At 46.9% G+C, this 22078-nt stretch overlaps 1 protein-coding gene across 2 annotated transcripts; it reads right to left on the bottom strand.

Annotated features, from left to right (window-relative positions):
- Positions 1-922: 922 nt before the first annotated feature.
- IRF8 (interferon regulatory factor 8) lies at positions 923-21638 on the bottom strand. 2 transcript variants are annotated; one of them, XM_050922195.1, is made up of 9 exons: positions 21525-21638; positions 16103-16277; positions 12922-13105; positions 10915-11003; positions 9665-9776; positions 8854-8904; positions 6564-6950; positions 4785-4900; positions 923-2245 (listed from the first exon to the last, which is right to left on the bottom strand). In XM_050922195.1, exons 2-9 carry the CDS (start codon positions 16274-16276, stop codon positions 2069-2071), a joined length of 1290 nt encoding a protein of 429 aa, XP_050778152.1. In that variant the 5' UTR covers position 16277; positions 21525-21638; the 3' UTR covers positions 923-2068. The 2 variants fall into 2 exon arrangements, with proteins under 2 accessions (XP_050778152.1, XP_050778153.1); XM_050922196.1 differs by having other exon boundaries at positions 8854-8901.
- Between the last annotated feature and the right edge of the window lie 440 nt (positions 21639-22078).

Genomic DNA, 22078 nt, shown 5'->3' with positions numbered 1-22078 from the left:
TATTGTTTTTAATGTTTTCTCTGTATTGCTTTCACTTTAAGAATAAAACATGCTTGCTTACAAACAGCTGTGTGGTAACTTACCACTGTTGGCAATTACTCTGTTATTCGCCTCTGAAGAAAAAGCAGAAGGAATCTGCTTAGGCAGCCTGGCCTTCGATGGGGAATCTCTCACGATAGTCAGGAAACTCTGCATCCTGGAAATATTCTGGTCGAAGGGAAATAGACACGTCTCCACCTAAGAGGCAATGGCAGAGGAGCCAGAAGCCTGAGTTGAGTGCCCTTACTGGACCATAAAGAGAGAATACAGGTAAAGTTGCCCTTAACCGTGACATGCCTCAGGTCCCATCCCCGGAATCGACACTAACTATTCTGCCCCTGCAGAAAGCCGCAGTTCCCTTCACAAATACTTGCACACCAGTTTTGCTCTGTGTTTGTCCAGCGCCTAGCGCAGTAGCATCCTGGGCCATGGCCAGGGCTCTTAGGCGTGACGGCAGCACAAATAATAAAGAATAATAATAGACTTTTCCACATTAATGAAAATGTGTATGTGCAAATCAATGGCAAAACTCAGAGGCTGACTTCAAATTGTTTGGTCCTTAAACCAGAATCCCTGCCAATAAGTATAGCCGTAGCGACTAGGAAACGGCAAGCGGAAACTGATTCTCCTCTCAGCCCCAGCATATAAGAGGAGACAGTGGGGCCAAAATCAGTTCTGTGGGAACTGCAAGGGCCCAACTCACAGGGTCAGTTCCTTAGAATGGTGACCAGCTTGGCAGGCCAGGATAGTAAATCCCTCCCCATGATTAACCCCCGAAGAATGCAATAGTCAGCACACTGCCCCTTGGGAGGGAAACTGGCTCCCAGTGACTCCCCATTGGTACCAGTCATTCAGACACTGAAGAAGAATGGAGATAAAAAGATACAAAATAGAGCACTTTATTTGCAAGATACAAATTACAAAACCATTTAAAAAGAGGCATACAATAAATACTCAGCCGAGCAGAGAGACACACACACAGTACTGGCTTTGGGCTTTCAGTTGTAAGGCACACGACCCTATTTCTTAAAAATTCCCACTCCCTAGATGCGCATGCATAGAAAGCATGATGGGTGTTAGTTGGGACATGCACACACATACCGTAGCAGGCACACAACTTGCACACACATTGGAGGTCGGGCACATGCATTTTTGAGGCTAAAACCAACTAAACATGAACATTTTACTATTTTGCATTTATATATATATAAAAACTCTATCTCTTTGGCTAAGACAATTAAAATGATCATTTCCTACATTCAGTATTTACAAATAATATTGGGATTTATTTCCAAATTGCAAAATACTTCAATATACAAAAAACCCCTCAGTCATAAAGGCAAACAAGAAGTTACTTCAGGAGCGGGTCCTTTGGACGCTAAAGGATATTTGCTCTAAAAAAGTTTCCATTGTCTTTTACCATCAGTGGTATTGCAAACTGTTTGGAAGTCAGTGGGACGACCTGATCCCTGGTGGCATTCCAGTATGTTTGAGCATTTTAAAATCTTTCACAAGCTTCAGTTCTTCCCAAATTGAGGTTTTCAGAAAAGAGGATGAAACGGCAGCAGCAGATCCTCAGCAGCTGTAAGTCATCATAGCTCCACTGAATAAAACTGAGCTGAGGATCTGCTCCTAAGTGTTCTGACTGCCAGATGGGTCACGGACACTAAGAAGAGCTGTTCTGTGACAGCCTCAATATATTACACTAGCATTACCGATCTTTCTAGTCACTCTCCCACAACACTCAAGAAACTTTCCTCATCCACTTGCTGTTAGCACTAGATGAAGACAAAGAATGGTTCAAAAGCCATCTATATAAATAAAATGTAGCCAGAATTCACCGTTCTGGTCTAGTTGCTTTGTTCACAAATGAAAAAAGTGTGAATTGCTCAGTTTATTTTAAATAACAACAAAGAACAGCCATGGCATCTAGATTCTAAATCAGAATGTTTTCCACAGGGGAATTCAAACAGTGTCGGGACCAACCAGGGTCTAACTTAACCCCACCATTATTTATTTAAAAAAGCACTCAGACAGTGATCTGTTGATTTTCTCTAAACAGAGGTTTTTGGTGTGTCCCGCAGATATCTTGGAAGATCCTGAATATTTGGTCATGCTGGGTCTCATCAGCTACCGGAAGCATTGGGCCACTGCTGTAGACCTTTCCTGCCTCTTCCACCAGCTGCCTAACCCACAGCTGCTCAACCTACAGGAGAAGGAAAGGCCACCAAGATGAGAACACTTACGACATACGTCTTCCTCCAACTCACCATAACCACCACCACCCAGACTTCACTGAACACTCTAGCGGGGGTACACGAGCTACTGTCAATACAGTACATCAGATACCACAAGGAAGAGAATGGTCTAAATGGGGAACCCTCCTTCAAGAGAGAAATTGAGAAGAGAGGGGAAGGATGGCAGGGGGAGGGGTAGCTCAGTGGTTTGAGCATTGGCCTGCCAAACCCAGGGTTTGAGTTTAATCCTTGAGGATGCCAATTAGGTATCTGGGGCAAAAATCTGTCAGGGGATTATTCCTGCTTTGAGCAAGGGATTGGACTAGATGACCTCCTGAGGTCCCTTCCAACCCTCATATTCTGTGGTCTATGTGCTTAAGGCAACTGATCTCAGATTCAGTTCCTGTGGGTCTTTGGACAAGTCACTAACTCTTTTGTCTAGTTAAATTGGAAATGCTTCAGGACAGGGAATGTCTCTTTCTATATACACAGTGCCTTGCACAATAGGGCTGTAATCTCAATTGGAAGGGGTTGCAGAGAGCCATTTGAAAATGTGAGAGGGTACAGATTTCTACACCCTATCTAGCCCTCTTCTTCCCTCACCAGCAGCCTGACCATGAGCCCCCACCCTTTCCAATTTTGAGTGGGTGGTGCACAGGATCACAGCACCACTCGGGTTTGGCCTGGCAGTCCCTCCCTCATGGCAGATGGATGATTGGGCCAAATTTGAGTGAGTGGTGTTGCAAACGGGCACAAAGGGTCACAACACCATTCAGGTTTGGCCCAGCCAAAAACTGGTCAGGTCATGACCCAGCTTGGCCCTGCCTGCTCTGTGGCTTGTTGACTGGAGATTTTAGGCTGTGCTGTAATACACATAAATAACACAGTGAATATATTAGGATGTCATCAACAAAAGAAAGCAAAGATGTCTAACTTAAAGACTCAGTGGTCCTGAATTTTTTTTTTCACACAGTCTTTGAACAAAGCCATTCTGGGCATAGTAAACTAAACTAATTTTCCTACTTGTTTCTAACTTTCCACCAGAGTTTTTCCCACTCACTTCTTCCATATCCTTTGTACTGTAAGATTTTACATGCAAACTATCCATTACTCTCAAATTTATTCACCCCTTACGCTTGCTTCTCTGCATGAAGCCCTAATCCTGCTGTTAACAGCACAACCAGTTGCAGTGATTTATTTGACAGTTGCCTCGAAGGCAGGAGTGGGAGGCCAGAAAAAGGTTACCAGGCTGCGAAACAGGGTACATAGTTAAAGTATTTAGCAAATGACTATGCAAACAGAGAGGGAGAGGGGAAAGATACATTTCTTCCTAATTTAGGGCCAGATTTTCAAACCAACAGCATCTGTGTGCAGTTTTGTGCTTACTTTGCTCATTTAATTAATGTGATGACATGGACCATTTGGAGATGTGTGTGTGCAAGTTAAGAAAATTAACTGGCAGCTTGGATGCCTAACTGATGATTTATGCAAGCAAAAACCTGGTTTACGCATGCAATTGATGCACATATGTAAACAAGTTAGGCAGGGCTGGATTAACTCTCCTGTGGGCCCAGGGCTATCCTATACAGAGGCTCCACAAAATCTAAGTCTTTTTCCAATTTAAAACAAAATGATCACAGTTATGGCACAAAGGCTATTAATGCTATACTAAACTTGCTTTTTAATTAATGAAGGTGTTCTGTGGTTACATTCAGTCTTAAAACATGTAGAATATAGTTAATTCAAAATAGTGTCCCTCTTACCTCAGAATAGCTGTTATATTCGTTTCTTTCTGGGAGGGAATTTGGGTGAAGGAAGGGGGTGCGTGCTCTGGAAGGGAGTTTGGTGCAGGAGGGGATTCTGACCTGGGGCAGGGGGCTGGGGGTGCAGAAGGGGGTGCAAGGTGTAGGCTCCAGCTGGGAGGCGCTTACCACAGGCCGCTCCTGGCTGGTGGCACAGCAGGGCTCAGGCAGACTGCCGGCCCTGGCCCCACGCCGCTCCCAGAAGCGGCCAGCTGCTGGCATGTCTCCGCGCTCTTCGGGGGAGGGAGACAGCGTGTCTCTGTGCACTGCCCGCACCCACAAGCACCACCCATGCAGCTCCCACTGGCCAGTTCCCATCCAATGGGAGCTGTGGAGACAATGCTGGGGCGAGGACAGCGTGTAGAGCCGCCTCCACCCCCGCCAGTGGCGCACAGACACATGCCAGCAGCCGGCCGCGTCTGGGAGTGGTGTGGGGCCATGGCATGCAGGCAGCCTGCCTGAGGCCTGTTGCACTGGGGCCCCCCTTAGCCTGGGGCCCTGGGCTGCAGCCCCTAAAGCCCCTACATTAATCCGTCCCTGAAGTTAGGTACGCAAATTGCATGCAGCCCTATGCTTCTGAGGTTGGAAACACCTGGCTCTGAATGTTAAGAGACAAAAACAAGACAGTCTTGAGGATGCATTTCTGAGTTGTAGGAGAACGAAGGGGCAGCTCAAGCAATGGCTGTTTCTCACGAATGTGCCTTACCTGCACCAGGATTAATTTACTGCGTAAAGGAACTGTGTCTGGAAACTCTTCGCCAAAGCACAGCAGGACCCTGCTCTCAGGGAAACGGCCCTGGTTGCTGTAGAACTGTTGCAGCTCTAAGAGGAGAAAAACAGATGGTTGGAAAGGATGGAAACCAACCAACTTCAGTGAGACATTAGCACACACAGCTGCAGCAGGTGGCTTATTCACCTGCAGGGAGAATTGCATACACACACTTCAGCAGCAAACCCACACAAACACCTGCCGGCAGCACTGCATGCACACTCAGCAAAAGGTATTTAGCTTTTATGGAGAGAGAAAATTAGAGGGGGAGGTTAAAAATCCAAATGCAGGAAACCCTCGTTAAAGAGCTGTATAAGCGACATGGTGCTGAGAGGCAGATTAAGTTAATCTCTGATCCAACGGCAGGGGAACCTGACCAGTCCAGGGCGCCGGCTCTACTGCTTCTGTAGTCATTTAGACTGAGAAGAGTCAAGATCCTGGCTGCAGAGCCCTCTGCCTCTCTGAGTTTGGCAACAAGCACTTCCTGTCCCTCTACAGCGACCCCCTCAGGACACTGATGGAGCTGCAACTTCTCCCCTCTCTGGAGAGAAAATCGATTTGATGTAGAGCAGAGGTCCTCAACCTTCTTCTTTCCAAGCCACTCTCCCCCCCCCCCCGCCCAACGTGCTGTAAAAACTCCACCGCCTACTTGTGCCACAAGTGTTTTTCCGTATATAAAAGCCCGGGCTGGCCTTAAGGGGTAACAAGCAGGGCAATTGCCCAGGACCCCACATCACAGGATGCCCTGTAAAGCTAAGTTTGGCTTCGTCTCCACACAGCAGGGCTCTGGCTCAGCTTGGACTTTCCACCCTGGGCCCCATGGAACCTAACGCCAGCCCTGCCTGGCAGATCCCCTGTTTGTAGCCCCCAGGGGGCCCTGGACCCCTGGCTGAGAACTGCTGATCTAGTGCTTTCAGGGGAGGACTAAAAGGAGAAATGACTAAAAGTCCTATCTTCCCACCACAGGGAAGGCCACAGATATTCCTTGTACCCTGAGGAGAAAGAATTGGGCCCTGCATTAATATGTATGAACACAGATTCAGTATCACAGTAACCTATCAATCATGCCCTCACTTGATGTAAAACACTGCAGTGGGGTTTTTATACAATATCTCCAAACACCACCGCTCACAAGAGAGAAGCCTGGTGGAAGGGATACTGCTGGTGTTTATTTGTATAAGTGTTATGCAAGGATGTAAAGACTATGTGAGTACTTTGAGGCTGAGGTCTATACATTCTGGGCCAGATCCTGAGCTGGCATAAGTCAGCATAGGTTCTTTGACTTCTGGCATAGAAAGGATGGTCGAGTGGTTAGGCCACCACTATGGGACTTAAGAAACTGGAGTGGAATTCCACGCTCTGCCACACATTTCTTGTGTGACCTTGGGCGAGTCACTTAGCTTCTCCGTGGCTCGGTTCCTCGCCGCCCCACCTTACATGGGTGCGATGAGGATAAATATGCTAAAGATTGCAAAGAACTCAAGACACATGGTCTCCTGTTCCCATCGTAAGTGCCTTAAAAACAATGGCCCTTCACTGGAGCCGATTTACACCAGCTGAGGATCTGACCCCTATCGGTACAGGAAGATGTGGTCACCATCCTACAGCAACATGGCTCTATCCGTGTGTCAGAGTGTAGAGGACAAGGGGGGGGGGGCAGAAAAGTCAGCTGTAATGAACAGGGTGGATCAAGAGGGGTGGGAATGTTCCACAAACCTCGGACAAACTGGTTGGAGTCGAATATTTTGACCACCTCATCCCGGTCCAGCTTGTTGGGCCTGTCCTTGTACAGCACGTTGTTTCCACTCCAGAAGACTCTCCCCTGGCACAGCCTCTTGATGAAGATACCCTGCTTGTTGCTATGCAGCAGCACCCCCCGATCCAGGTGCCCGAAGAGCTTCTTGGTGATGTGCTTCTGGCGGTCATTCGGGATGGTGTCGGCGGAAGGGAACTGCACGTGCTCCAGGCTATCCGGGCCATACAGCTTGTCACAGTGGGCGGGGGCGTGGCTCAGGGAAATTCGGCAGCCTTCGTGGTAAGAGGTAGTCGTGTGGCCAACCAGCTTCCCTCCATAATAGAAACTGATCACCATCTGCGAGTACACTGCAGGGAGACACACCCGCACACAGCCAGTCAGAGGACGCAGCTAACCCCCTCCGCTACTTCACCCACTGCTGCAGGAATAACCATCCTGCTGCACAGGAGAGCAAAGCTCCAGTTAAGCACTGAAGCCCTTGAAATGCTGTGGGCCTGGCTCAACAGCAGTGAATGCAGTCAGCATCACAGCTCTCTGGACTAGAATCAGCAGGATAGCCAAGGGCTGCTCCTGCAACCCCGGCACGCATGAGCAGACCTCACTCAGTAAGCATTGTCTACAATGGGACTACTCCTGTGAGGAAGAACTCCAGCTGTTTCCTCCCTGACCTTCTCAGACTTTCCACTGGAGACACTAATTTTCAGCACAGTTTTTCTGAATTCAGCATGCTCTGTAGCATGCAACCTTTTACCTTCCCAGTCCTCCACATGTCTGTCTGCAGCTGATAAGCCTGACCAGTTGGATTCACTGATCTAGTTTTACCAGTTACTCCTTGGTTAGGTTTAGGTAGAACATGCCAGCAGAACCGTTTGAAAACGTGATTACGTCAGCATGGTGGGCACCGATTGCATGCACCAGGATCCTTCTACTTTTTCACTAGGAACTGTTGGAGCAGATGGCTGCATCCTTCGCACAGTGGCTGCCCCGGAGCAGATTCTAACACCCTTCCTCACCTAAAATATCTAGAATATCTCCTCACTCCAAGAGCAGCCCCACTGTTCCAATGAAGCAGAATATCTGGCAGACCACCAAGATACTCAGGTAGGTGCTCAGCCACGGGGGTAATGGGTTTATAAACTGCCCCTTGGAAACTCCCCACCCACTCCAGATTTCATTACCAAGGGAACAATTATCCTGGAACAGCCTTCATCTAAGTGAACTGCGCTGCCTTTAGTGAAGCAAATGTAAAGGAGTCTGAGACCAGGACAGCCATTTTATGCTGCCATGTAGGTGTGCAGGAGGGCATCCCCTGTGGGCCTAGTATCCTTCCTCCAACAAACTCTCTGCCCTTAAGGTGTCTCAGACTTTGTCCCTTGTTAGCTAACTATATTGCACTGTGTTTGCATCTGCCACCTCTGCTGAAACTTGCCCTTTCGCCGTGCTACTGTTTGTTATCTAAACAACCTGCTAGGTCTACAAAAAAATGCCTGTACCGATGCAGAACAGATTTGCCGTGAGTAAGCAACCTGCATGGTGGATTTGCAACAAAGAACCCAGTCCTCAGCTGTGCCAAGCCCAGTTCTCGCTGTGGCTGGAAGGGAGAGCGAAGGAGGCTTAATGTCATCTTTACACTCCTCTTCCCCAATATTGGTGGCACCCAGGGGCTGCTTTGGTCCTCAGCACAAAAGTCAGACCAGCCTCAAGGTGCCATCTAGGTGCTGCTGTGCTGGCCAGATCACCGAAGCACAGAGCGCTCTAGCCACAGTCACTCCAGCTTTTGGCATATCTTCAACACCTGGGGAGAGCTGGAAGGACTGGCACAGAGCCAGGGCTATGGTAGCCTCATGCCACTTGAGGACTTCCCTACGCCCAGGGAATCCCCAGCTGACTCTTTAAGCCAACTTTACGTGTTGCTGGAGCAGTGCAAAGGCATCACCTTATTGGGCAGAATCTGGCCTCCTCCCGGGTGCACACATCTCTGCTACTGCTTAAAAGCTTTAATTCCTTTGCCTGGGTGCTGAGAATGGAACAGCGGCTTATGAAGTCAGAGGGTTTGAGCAATTAAGCCCTAAGCTGCCATTTTCGGTGACTCTGCCTTTTTTAATAATTATTTTCTCTGGGTGCACATGAACAGGGCCACAACGGCAGCAAAGCCAGGCCCCGTCTGGGAGTGCCACAAGAGAGGCAGCTTACACCATCCCGACTGAGGGCACAGCACGTAACTGAGCAAGGAAGTGGGATTTCCAGTACCTGACTGCAGCTGTTCATAGCCGGAGTACCCATTGATCAGAGGCACAGCTGCTGTGGGAGAAGAAATAAGTTATATTTGTGTGCCAAGTTTTGACACAAGCACAGGGATCTCTGGTAAAATCCAATGACCTGGCCGCCCGCTCGTTTCGCCCCAGTGCCATTTCCTCTCCACATCATCCTGATCCCTCCATGGTTTCATGAGAAAAGAAAACCCTGCAAGGAGCCTTGCCCACACGAGGGGTTCCACTTTCCCGACAAGATGAGCAGCGACAGAATGGGGATTCCCAACATGGGATCCAGAACGGTGCTGCCATGTACGGGGAATTCACTTGACAATGTACCACTTTAGAGCCAACCTGTCGCTTTAACCCCATTGGGCCTGCAGCTGTCGTCTTTACCATTCCCAGTGGAATCAATGGGAGTTTTGCCAGAGCACAGACTACAATCTCACTGCCAATGTGATGATGAAATGAACCTTATACTGTAGACCTGGGGCTTCTGAATGTCTGTAGAGTCAGACGTAACCCCCTGAGCAACTACAGAACATTGACAGTCATGATTCATGCCATTGCAAAGGTCAATTTTCCTGTACTTACAAGAAGATTTAAATTCGAGTTATGATGATATTTTAGGCATTCTTAATAAACTTGTTCCTCAAACATAAAAATTCTCCACAAGCACCAAATATAGAGGCAGCTATTCAGAGATCCCCAAAATTAATCTTTGCTATCCTGGTTGTGTCCTCGACGGATTACCCAATCAAAAAAGACACTCTGTTCTATAAGTCCTGGCTATGTAGCTAGTGTCTTACCAGGGCTAGGTTGCTGCATCCACCAGTCTGGTATTGGAGGGTTTCTACAATTCTCCTGAGGTGGGGAAGGGCTTCTCTTTATTATACCAAGGTATTCGTCTACAACAGGGGACTAAGGAAAACAGAAAAGCCATTACATCATCCAGGCAACAAAACCGAGATTAAGCAGTTTTGCAGTTTCAGGCAACCAACATCGTATCAATGGCAACTAATACCGTAGGGAAACAAGTCGTTATCTAAATTGCTCACTGGCCCCTGAACAGGAATAGTAAAAGCAAACATACTGTGACACAGGTAAACTCTTCGGTTTGGAGACTGGTTAGAAGGAGGGGACCTTGGATTTCATGGGTACGCAGAGAGCAGAATTTACTCCAACAATTTTGCATCACAATGAAGGGCGACAAGGGGAGGGATAGTTCAGTGGTTTGCTGAACCCAGGTTTGTGAGCTCAATCCCTGAGGGAACCATTTAGGGAGGGGGGAATAGTTGGGGATTGGTCCCACTTCGAGCAGGGGGTTGGACTAGATGCCTCCCAAGGTCCCTTCCAACCTGATATTCTATGATAAGAGCTGCAAAAATCTGATCCTCTGGTGAAACTCTTATTGAACCGTATAAAAACGTGAGATCCATGGATATGACAAGCAACTACTGCAGGTCTGCGCATTGTGTTACATCAGAGGTGGGCAAACTGCAGGCCACATCTGGCCTGCGAGACCATCCTGCCTGGCCGTTGAGCTCCCAACCGGGGATGCTAGCCCCTGGCCCCTCCCACGCGGGCTGAGCTGCGCACTCCTGCTGAGCAGAGTAGTGTGTCTAGTGCCGGGCGGCACAGCTACCAGACATGCTGCTTTGAGCAGCATGGTAAGTGGGCTGGAGGATTGGATAAGGGCTGGGGGGCCCCTGGGAGGGCAGTCAGGGGACAGGGAACAGGGGTGGAAAGTGGGAGGGGGCGGATAGGAGGTGGGGCCCAGGATGTTTGGGTAGGCACAGACTTCCCTTCCGGCCCTCCATACAGTTTTGCAACCCCAATGTGGCCCTCGAGCCAAAAAGTTTGCCCACTCCTGTGTTACATGAATGACTAACTAATGTGTCTGAAAACATGCAGATGTGTTCTTCTTGCACCAGTGATATCAAAATCTTGTTCCCCTTGTCCTATCATTAGAAAAATGCAATACACAATTTCATGGAGAAACTTGACCATCTAGCCCTTCCAACCAAAGAGAGACTGCTTTGCTATAGCAGTTAGTTACCTCTTTCATTAGGTCATCTATTGCAGAAGGACTGCAGTCCATGTCAGTGGCTTCATTCAAGCTGCCTCCATTAGCAATACCCGCTTTGCCTGGAAAGAAATACAAGAATTCAGCACTCAACGCATCATACTACATGTAGTGATCTAACAAGGAATCAGACCATACAGCATGCAAGAGAAAGCCAGGGGATAGGGGTGACTTGCTTTTGGGAAATGTTGACCATTGTTAAAATAAAGAAACCTAGAATCCTTCATGGGATCTTACCCCTCACTGCCATGTATGGGGAGTTCACTTGACAATGTACCACTTTAGAGCCAACCTGTCGCTTTACAACTGTGCAACCCCATTGGCCCTGCAGCTGTTGTCCTTTCCATTCCCAGTGAAATCAATGGCAGTTTTGCAAGAGCAAGGACTGCAGGATTGAGCCCAGCAGATTGCACGGGTGTGAATAAGATTAAATCCAGGAAACAGCCACAGTTCTGCTGGGGCAGGGAACAATTTAGCCTTCACTGAAGACTTTTTCCCCTGCCAAAGCACAGCTCTACACTGTTGAGGGGAACGATTTGCATAATGCTTATAACAAGTGTACAGAAATATAAAGCATTCTGCGTGAATGAAGTTGACAGAGACCAACATGCTAAAGGTAGACTTCCTGACAACCAGCTTTTGCATGCTTAAAAAAAAGCACAAACAAAACCACAAATAAAAATAAACTTAGCACAGCTAACACCAGACCGGACATCACAGTAACAAACGTTCTCTGCTGAACCCCAGTTACTATAATCGTTGCTTTTACTGTTGGGCACTGCGAGGGAGTTATTCTATTTCCTCAGCATCTGTACAGATTAAAGCAGATGTACCTTTAGGTTAGAAGGGGGCATCAGGACTGAATGTAAGGCCAAAACCACAACTAAAACCTTCACCAGGACAGACTTTGGGGCTGATTCTGATCTCAGCCCACACTTACCCCGAAAGAACTCCATTGACTTTAGTGGAATCACTCTAGGTTTATACTGGTGTGAGTGAGAACAGGATCAGACCTTCTGAACTCCATTGACTTTAGTGGAGTCACTCCAGGTTTATATTGGTGTGAGTGAGAACAGCATCAGACCTTCTGAGCCAGACTGCCATAGAGTATTGTCAGCTACTGTCACAGACAGCACGCTCTGTTTGGTTTTTTACTCGGGGAATTGCCTCTCCTACTCAAACAGCTGTGGGATGAGGCCGTGGGGAAGAGGGTGAATTCCAAACTTTCCACATGGAGTTTTCCCCAGATCCTTCCAGCAGGGGCGGAGGAGTGTTTGCTCTCCTCCCCTCAGGAAGAAAAGAAAAAAAAGTCTTGATGGCATGGGCTTCCAGTGGCTCTCTACATGCAGGTCCTGTGCATCTTCAATGGCCTTGGGGTCCTTGTCCCTCTCCCCAGCATACAGACTCCTGCCAGGCCTTTCCTTGCTAAGAGGCAACCCCAGTCTCCTCCCTGAAAAGGTTCCACAGTCCAATTGGCTACAGTAAGGTGAAGGCAGTTTAAAGCTACATTAACTTTCCCCAGGTGGCTTTGAGGAAGAAAGGATGCATAACCCCCTGGCCTCTCCTCCCCAAATGCCTTGATCTCCCATATCTGCCCTCTGCTTGCCCCTCTCCACTCCAGCAATGGATCCCTGCCCCACAGCTCTAGGGAAGAGTGGGACAGTGCCATGGGGATGGCTCACTCCCCTTCCCCCACCCATCCCATGACCAGGGCGTTCTCCGGGCACTGATCTAGGGGGGTACAGCTTGACCCAGTGAAATCATCCGGATTCACACTGGCACACGTGAAGGTGGGATGTGGCCCAGGAAATGCAGCTCGGTATCTGAATGCACATCAGAGCCGGCGTAAGTCCACTTCTGTTTTTCCCTCTGCATTAATAACCAGACACAATCTCTCGTCTCCTACAAATCCCTCAGACGTTCAATACTCAGGAGGTAGGTGGCTATGGAACAAGTCACTCAGTTTATCAGGACACTTACATTTCTGCTCTTCCTCTGGGACGATTCTGTACACTTTATATGGCTCCGAGATGTCCAGCTGGGACCTGTCCGTCACCTCCTCGAAGTCCGGGCTCTTGTTCAGAGCACAGCGTAGCCTCGTTTTCCAAGTGGCTGGCTCGGCTTTGTCACCTTCTTTAAATTTCCCTTTGAAAACTGCCCAAGCCTAAAACAAAAAAGAAAAGTGCCACAGAGCTGAAGAACCAGCTTTACAATTAGAGCTCTGTTCTATGGGGTTTATTAATTTCATTTTTCAGGGTTTATTTTTAGCAATTTTTGAACTTTTATGCAGATGGCAAAAAAAAAATCTGGATTTGGGGCTCTCTCTTTATACAGCAATGAGTAATAGCTTGGTAATATTCCTGAGTGGCACTTTAATGTAGTACCATTTCAAATAACACCACTTTAAAGCACACTAGGGAGTCTTTAGTGAGCACCAGCAGGGTCTACACGGACCATTTAATGCACAGCACGTTAAGAACACTTAGAAACCACAGCCCCGTAGTCCGTATTGCAGCTCTGTGTACACAAACTCTTAGATCCAAGTAACCATTTCTGGTGTTTATTGGCTAAATGCCAATTTCATTGTCTTCTGATTGGTTAAAGGCTAAAATCAGAAGCCCAGTTTATAACTTCAGGGCCAAATCTCACATTTGTTCCTCAAGGCCATTTCCTGATGTTGTCACTCAGGGAAACTCCTAGTGACTTCCAGCACAGATCATAGAATATCAGGGTTGGAAGGGACCTTAAGAGGTTATCTAGTCCAACCCCCAGACAGATTTTTACCCCAGTTCCCTAATTGGCCCCCTCAAGGATTGAACTCACAACCCTGGGTTTAGCAGGCCAATGCTCAAACCACTGAGCTATCCCTCCCCTCCAAAAGACCATGGAGTCCAGCCCCCTGCCTTCACTAGCAGGATCACGTACTGATTTTTCCCTAGATCCCTAAGTGGCCCTGTCAGGGAGTGAACTCTCAACCTTGGATTTAGCAGGCCAATGCTCAAACCACTGAGCTATCTAACCACCACTCCAAGGTCCTTGCCTGGCCACTGTCACAGCAGTGTCTGAGCTCCTCACAATTGTCACTGGATTTATCCTCAGTCACAATGCTGCTGTTAGGCAGAGAAGGGCTGTTATCCCATTTTCACCAATGGGAAACTGAGGGGCAGAGATACACTTCTTGGATAACCTTGAGCAAGTACATCAGAGGTGGGAATTGAAGCCTCATCTCCTAGGTCAGGGCCCTAACTACTGTACTATTCTTCACTCTGATTCACAAAGTGCCCGATTCTCCAGGGCACTGCAGCTTCTACAGTCAACATTTAAACCCAAGTAAAATGCTTCCCATTCAGAGTTCTCCATTCACCCCAGGAGTAGTGTTTTACAGTCACTTTTTCCAGGTGGAAATGACCACTGAAGGCACAGGGCACGGGAGAATCTGGCCCACAATATCAGTGTAAGCTCTGACTCTCCAGTGCAAAGAGGAAGCTGCAATAGGTTTTGATCAAGTTTAAAAAAAAAAAAAAAAAAAAAAAAAAAAAACACACACCTCTTGCCCCAAAATCTGACAACCAGCCAAGAGGGGAGACTATTGCATGCAAATAGCCTGTATAGGGCCACCATATCCCTGACATGAAATTCTTTTCTTTCCAGAATTTTGCACAAACTGTGATTTACACAATCTGTCACAGTCCAAAATTAGCCTTGTAATTATCCTCATCATGATGGGAAGGTGAGTGAGAGATGAGGGGAGAGTCTGAAGCTTTGCACTCTTCTTCTCATTGGTGTGTCCCAGCTCTAAACTAATCTAAACAATTTTCTGCGTGCTCAATACTCTTGCCCACGGAAGGGCTGATTTCCAAAAACTACATTTGCAATTAACACAACTGTGCTCAGCTCAGGCATAATAGCAACAATTGGGGCTGGTTTTTTAACTGTTTTTACATAGCAGATGCACAACGGTGCGTTCATTCTTGGAAATCACGTCCACACCACAACGTTAAGTGCTTTTAGAAAGCTATCACTCAAGGCTGGCATGATTTTCATTGCAGGGGAGACAGTGTTGTCCAGTTGATATACTGTAGCACAGAAGTGAAGACTCAGGAGACCTGGTTTCTATTCTCTGCTTGGCCACTGGCCTGCTGGGTGACCTTAGACAAGTCATTTCCCTGGTATGTGCCTCTGTTTCCCCATCTGTGCAATGAGGATAATGATACTGACTTCCTTTGTAAAGCGCTTTGAGGTCTACTGACGAAAAGATCCATATATGAGCTCGGTATTTTTATTATTGCTGCAGGGTAGTGAAAATTCATATTTGGGGACATTTGAAAAAGCTTATCAACATGGTGTCTCGCAATAGAACGTCCACATATTGATTTGGAAAACAATATTAAATTAGCAGGCATGATCCCTTTGGAGCAGTTTTGGTGTGCCATAAAAATACTTCTTTAGGCCCTGATCCTGCAGAGACTTGACTGAAGTCAATGGGACATTCTGCAGTGAATACAGTTAGTACCACCAATATACATCATATTCAGTCTCTTAGCTTTTTTAAACTCAGAGCCATAAACTCCTGAAAAGTTGGAGACACTAACTCACTAGGTCAAATTCTGCACCTTACACCTGTGCAGCCTCAATGCAGTCAACAGGGCTCTGGTGCTATGTTTGAGTCAGGTTTAGCCTACTGCCACAGTAATTAGTTTTATCAGGACCCAGAGAGCTGTAGGTGATTTCATCTCCATACAGAGGTGGTTCTTTGCAAACACCAATTGTCCATGAAAAATTATTAGACCAGCCCTATCAACAACAGCTGTGGGGGCTCAGCACCTTTAGGAAGAGGTAGGACGTGTATTATTAATGTCCGAATTACTTTAATTTAAAGGAGGATTGCAGCTCTAGGCAATTCTCACTGGGAAAAAAAAAACATGCAAGGATGGAAATCTGTTATCCTGCCAAAAAGAGGAGTAGGCTGAGCACTGCCTGCAAAGTCAGTGGGAGACAAGGGCACTCAGCAACTCTCCAGAGGCAATTAGCAGCCTAGAGAATCAGAGCCAGGAGCAGTGCTGCTCAGGAAGGAAGGGGATGTGTCTAATATGTTTGCAATGAAAGAAAGTGTCACAGTACATGAGCAGTGTTAAGAAAAGAAATTTACCATCTCTCCTACCTTGAATATAGAAGCATCCACCTCCTGGTTGTAATCCTGTTTTCCAGCATGTTTCCACGGGATCCGGAACATGCTTTTTTCTTCGTTTTCCCAGATCAGTCCTGGGTACATCCCACTATCGATCTGTTCAATCAGCCATTGCCTGAGCCGTCTCCCACCATTCCTGTCACACATCCTGAAAGCGAAATTCACAGGATCCGTTAAATGTCTCCCACCAGTCACACTCCTGCCACATACAGAAATCACGTGTCACACTTCAAGGAGCTCATCTGTACAGTACGGCAGACATCAGGAGTCAGCGGCAATTGGAGGGGGGTTAGACTACGCACCATTGGCTAGGGCTGTCTTCATTTTCTGTGTCTTGTACATGGTCAGCACTTAACAGACAATATACAGAGATATCGAAATGTCCTAATTATTATGTACAGATAACACCAAAACTATTAAATGCCCCCAATACTCTGGACAGACAGCCCATTATAAATCACTATTAACAGCAATCATTTGCACTTATGTAATAACTACCATTCAAGGATCTCAGAGCTCACTATTATTAGCCCCATTTTACAAATAAAGAAACTGAAGCACAGAGAGGGGATAAGTGATTTGCCTGTAGGCCACAATGGGGGTGGGTGTCAGCCCCAGCTCTCACCACTAGGCCATGCAGCCCACTATTCACACTGTGGATTGAAACTTGATTTCAAGGCTCTTTGGGGCAAGGACTATCTTTTTGTTCTGAGGTTGTACAGCACCTAGCACAACGGGGTCCTGGACCAGGGCAGAGTTCCTAAGTGCTTCCATAATACACCTAACAAATAAGGAAAAGAGCACAATGTAGATGTAACGAACCAAATTCTGTTTTCAGTTACGCTGGTGTAAATGCACAGTCTCTCCACAGATTTCAGTGGAGAGAGAATGTTTAATAGCCAAGGGCAGAACCTGGCCTAAAGTGCAGTCTGCAGGGCCCATATCCATCTGTTTGTAAATTGGGAAGGGGAGGCTCCAGGAATAAAACAGACTTTTCATAGAACTAACATTTTTAGGCAGAGCCTCTGTGAATCAGACGTGTCCAACACTTCCACAGAACTGTCCCTCTTGGAAAACTGCAAGCGGTACAGGAAGCTTAGAACTTTCCTCCCCAACTCCTCTGTCCCCGCTCACAAACACTTCTTCCCATAATATGCACGCTGCGGCAGAGCTGGAGAAATGCCATGAAAAGGCTGCTTTATATTGTACAAAATCATCTTCTCTGTAGTTCAGGTGCCAGTCACAAGAACAACAGCTGGAAATCCCCCCGATTGCTGGAAAGATGCTCAGCCCTTAACTAAACATTTGTCTTGCCAACATTTCAGTGCTATAGACTATTTCCCCCTGTTATTTTTTATGTGAAAAATTCCTCACACTGTGCTGGATGCCTGCCTAATAGCAGGGTAATAAAGATGATGAAAGCTATCCAATTAATGTATTGAAACTCCCAGGGGCACTATGGAAAAGAAGCCTTGTTTGAATCAGTCTAGCCAGAGTAACAAGAAACAAAACACACACTATTAGCTGGCTCCCTTGGATTATGAGAGAAGAAATTGTAAGACTTTTACACTGAGGGCAAGAACCTGAGCTGGTGTAAGCTGATGCAATTCCAGTGACTTACATGGAGTGATGTCTACTTTCACCAGCAGAAGATCTTACCAATTTACACGCTGTATTCATTGCATACAGAACTAGGGGCTATGGGGCCTGATACTGCTGTACCACTGAAGCTCCAGAGATGTAAGTGGAGTTATTCCTGCTCTTCACTGGTGGGAGAGGAGAATGAAATCCACTGTGTTTGCATTGAAGTCTATTTAGTAAGTGGATGTGCTCTAATGGTTAGCATTTCTTGGCTTACTATATCCCTGTTCTTGCTGCTCACAGAATCCATTACCTCTGGCTGGTACTTGGACTGAGCAAGGAACGCAGAATTGAGCCATTAATTAGCATATATACTAATGAACTCAATGCAGTTAGCATTTCAGAGAATCATCTAATTATGGTGCATTCAGCATCACTATAGTTAGAAACTGAGAATTTCCCCTAATCACTGGGCCTCTCATTACAGCTCAGCAGTTTTAACATACATCATGCTGAAAGACAGTTCTCTGCTTCAGTGTAATTTTATTCCATTTTGGCTGTAAGTCAGTTTGGCTGTTTTAGGGCCCAATCCTTAGTCAGACAATAAACCCCTTGATTTCAAGGAGATAACTTATGTGAGCAAGTCGTCCAGGATCAGTGTCTTTATTGCATGAGAATAGGCGTGTAAATTATTTGAATTTCCAAAGCTGTTTTTGCACACCACAAAATGGGGGGGAGTATTCTTTTAAACAATTAAGCAAGCAGGTCATTGGCATGCTGGTAACAGGCACGATTTGAAAAGCATCTGTATGTACATACTCAACTAAGTTTAACAAGAATTGTGATCCACAGTAGCCCACAACTGAAGTCAATGGGGATTGTGTGAGTCTATCCCAGGGAAAATCTATCCACACATTATGCATGGATAACCCTACATTCCAAACATGGATTACAACTGGGTTTTGTGGATCAAGTCTGAGAGGTTCCTCTGAGTGATAAACTATTCCATTGGCCAAATCCTCACACTCAGGACACCATGCAAAAATTCAGGTAATAGATTCAGAGCCATGACAATGTTAATGGAATAGTGGTCCTAATTCTACAACTGCATGCTAAGGACCTGCACACCTAATGAACCACAATATTCCAAAGTACCTAAGACTGTAGAAGGATGGGTTAGAGAATAGATCACCCAAACCAATGTTTGCACTGGCTGGCTGGTTCTTTTTGATGATGTCACTTTGTGCAACATCTCCCAGTGGTGGGAGGCCCCAGGGACTTCATTGCTGCAAATAAATATGTAAAGCGAATAATCCCAAGCCTTAGTCTAACTTCCCCCACCCACTCTGCTTCCTGATTTCAACCACTCATTTCTTCCAGTTGTTGAAAGGTGTTTTTATCCTGCCTGATACCAATTAGCATCCCATTTTCTTCAAGGGGAGCTGAAGATCATGATTTAGATGGATTCCCAGGATGCTACGACCAACATTTTCCTCCCTGGCCTTCACACCAGAGATGGGAGCAGCCTAAACAGCAGCACAAGGGCTCAAACAACTGATCCGTTTTCAGTGTTTCTTCCTCTTTTACAAATGGCATTTTTCACCCCTCTCCCATATCCATTTCTGCAGCAGGTTCTAAACAGTTTAATCATCAGGAAGTCCACGGCAAAGTCTAAGACCACCTAAATTATGATTTGTTGACTCATTTTGAAAAAGGATCCACGGTAACATTAAAGACAAACCATGTAAACAGTCAAAAAGATCCTACGTACACACTTTGCTTCTGTTTCTGAATTACTCAGTGATATTTAGGAAAATTCTTGTGTTTGAGAATAAACTGTTAATGCTTCAAATTGTCTTTTGTAACTTTTTAATGGGGTCCAATGGCACTAACTTGACAAGGTGCATTTTGGGGCCATTGCCTAACTCAGGCCAGATGACTTTGGACCTATTTAAACTAATGTTAACTGTCCAACTTAACTGACACCATCAGGGAAATACGCAGTTAAAAGTAACAACTCTTCTCTAATTCATCCGATCGTTCATAAATGCTGTCCTTCCTTCATGTTAGGCCAGAATCCCTGACACATTGGCTTGGCTTCCACACCATGCAAACCCTGAATGACTGACATTTGGGGTTTACATGACACAACAGTTAGATGGAGTTTAACAGAACTAGCTGGTGGCATCTCACGCCACATGCTGATTGGAGATCCCTTACAAAATGTAGGGACACTGGAGCTAGCTGAAGACTGAGTGCACACATGACATAGGAATGACTTTGCCTTTTGTACATTTAGCCCAAACCTTTAATATTACTCCATCTTTATTACCCCAGAGCCCAAAAGTGGCCACCATACCCATTGCTTAAATAAGAGATCAACTCAATTCAATAATATGGTTTGAGGGCAAAAGATAACAGCAGGGCTCCGTCGCACTGCCTGCTCACTCGTCATTCTGTCCAGATTCCTATGAAGGTTAGCCAGAGTTCTGTCTAATTAGAGGGTGTGCTGAATAGACCCCATAACCTGTGTCTAGCCTAAATGTTCCTATTCCTATTTTGTGCTCAGATGGGATTTGTAATAGTACAGTTAGAACAAGAAGACTTTACTGTACTGTTTAGGGAACAAGAGACAATAAGAACATAAGCCTGGCCATACTGGTTCAGAACAATGGTCCACCTGGCCCAGTATCCTGTCTTCTGATAGCGTCAGTGCCAGGTGCTTCAGAGGGAATAAAGAGAACAGGGCAATTATTGAGTGATCCATCCCCTGTCATCCAATGCCAGCTTCTGGCAGTCGGAGGTTTAGGGACCCCAGAGCATGGGCTTATGTCCCTGACCACCTTGACCAGTAGCCAGTGACAGAGCCCGTCACTAGGTAGGCTCACAGGATATTGCACATCCCTCCAAAGCACCAGTTACCCTAACAGCTTGCGTGCATTGTGCCCAATGCACTTTTTTTTTTTTAAAGCAGAGACCCAAGGTGGGAGTTTGGAATTTTGGAAGAGGGGGAAAACTTTCCAAGCTCCCAGCTTCTCCATTGTTTCATGAAACTGCTCAAGAGGTAATACTGCTGGCATTAACGCAGGACAGTGCGGGGTGTCATTTCTGTTGGGGTCTTGTTTTAAGTTAATAGAGAGCTTTACATATGTTACTTTTCCTCCAGCCTGTACTTTAGTACACTGGCTGTGGGCAAAACCTTTTACCTTGCCTTTGCAAACTAGCAAATGCTCTCCCAGACACCAGTCTGAGTGTGCTTCACCCAGGTGTAGTCCAGATTATATTTAAATATAAAAGAGAACATATATGGAAAATATCTGCAATTATTCCTCTCCATAGCATCACTGAGGGAATCATTGATTTATTTCTTGTCACCATAGCAGGCAATTGTTTTAATCAATTAGGGTCCTGGGACACGCGCTGCACTCCGCATTCTTAAGGGTCATTTCCGATTCCTGCCTGGAGCGATCTCCATGCTTTCATTTAAAGTTAGGTCAAAATGAGTAGCATAAGGCACGGGGGGAGCCCAGCGCGGGTCAGCGTGAGGCAGAAACGAGCCACCTCCAAAGTTCAAATCTCACCTGCAAAAAGGAAGCTGAGGCTGCACAGAAATAAAAAGCTTCTCAAATCAATGCCAAAGCGGGCCACGTTACATTTGCAAATGCAAACGTTAGTCAATGGTTTTAAAAAGAAGAGGCAAGGCTTAGCAAAGCCCTTGTGCTAACGCACCATCTGGGCTCTGCCCGGCCAACCTACCAACTACCCCGCCAGCTGCAGAATGCTCTGCTCGGAGGAGGATGTGAGATGCAAATACCTGTCAGCGGTCTGCAGAATCGGCTTGCGCCTCACTCGCTGCTCACCCAGATGTACCCAGCGAACGCGCGCAGCTGGCTCGCTCAGCACAGCGCTCGCAAGCCAGAGAGGGTAAGCGAAAACAGGCACTCCCCCGCCCCTTCCGCGCATTTATTAAAAAGTAGGGGGAGGGTCTGCGATATCCCGCCTCCGCCATGACTTGCAGCCAATAGACAGCGGCGGAAATAGGACAGAATTGAGCGCTTTCTTCTAAGTCCTTTCTTTTCCGAGAAATCAGGCTACGCGGGGGGCGCAAAGGGGGTCTCGAGGTTGGGGCCGCCTCTCCTGGGTCAACGTTCCATCCCCCCGGGGGCTCGCCCGGGTCAACGTTCCATCCCCCCGGGAGCTCGCCCGGGTCAACGTTCCATCCCCCCGGGGGCTCGCTTGGGTCAACGTTCCATTCCCCCCGGGAGCTCGCCCGGGTCCCAGTCCTCGGCTCCGTGGAGCGCAGGGCTGCCGCGCAGCAGCCAGCATGCTCTTAACCTCCCTTTCCCATCAGGACCCCTGGCTGCTTGG

Source organism: Gopherus flavomarginatus, chromosome 14, assembly GCF_025201925.1.
Source record: "Gopherus flavomarginatus isolate rGopFla2 chromosome 14, rGopFla2.mat.asm, whole genome shotgun sequence".
Taxonomy (NCBI): Eukaryota; Metazoa; Chordata; order Testudines; family Testudinidae; genus Gopherus; species Gopherus flavomarginatus.
The sequence above is the reverse complement of the archived record's forward strand: the minus strand, read 5'-3'. Positions and strand labels throughout refer to the sequence as shown.

Coding starts and splice junctions, on each gene's coding strand:
- IRF8 (XM_050922195.1), bottom strand. CDS start 16,276: ATGTGTGACAGGAATGGTGGGAGACGGCTCAGGCAATGGCTGATTGAA. Junction 9,777..10,914: donor TAGATGACCTAATGAAAGAG/GTAACTAACTGC, acceptor TGTTTTCCTTAG/TCCCCTGTTGTAGACGAATA. Junction 6,951..8,853: donor CTATGAACAGCTGCAGTCAG/GTACTGGAAATC, acceptor GTCTCCCTGCAG/TGTACTCGCAGATGGTGATC.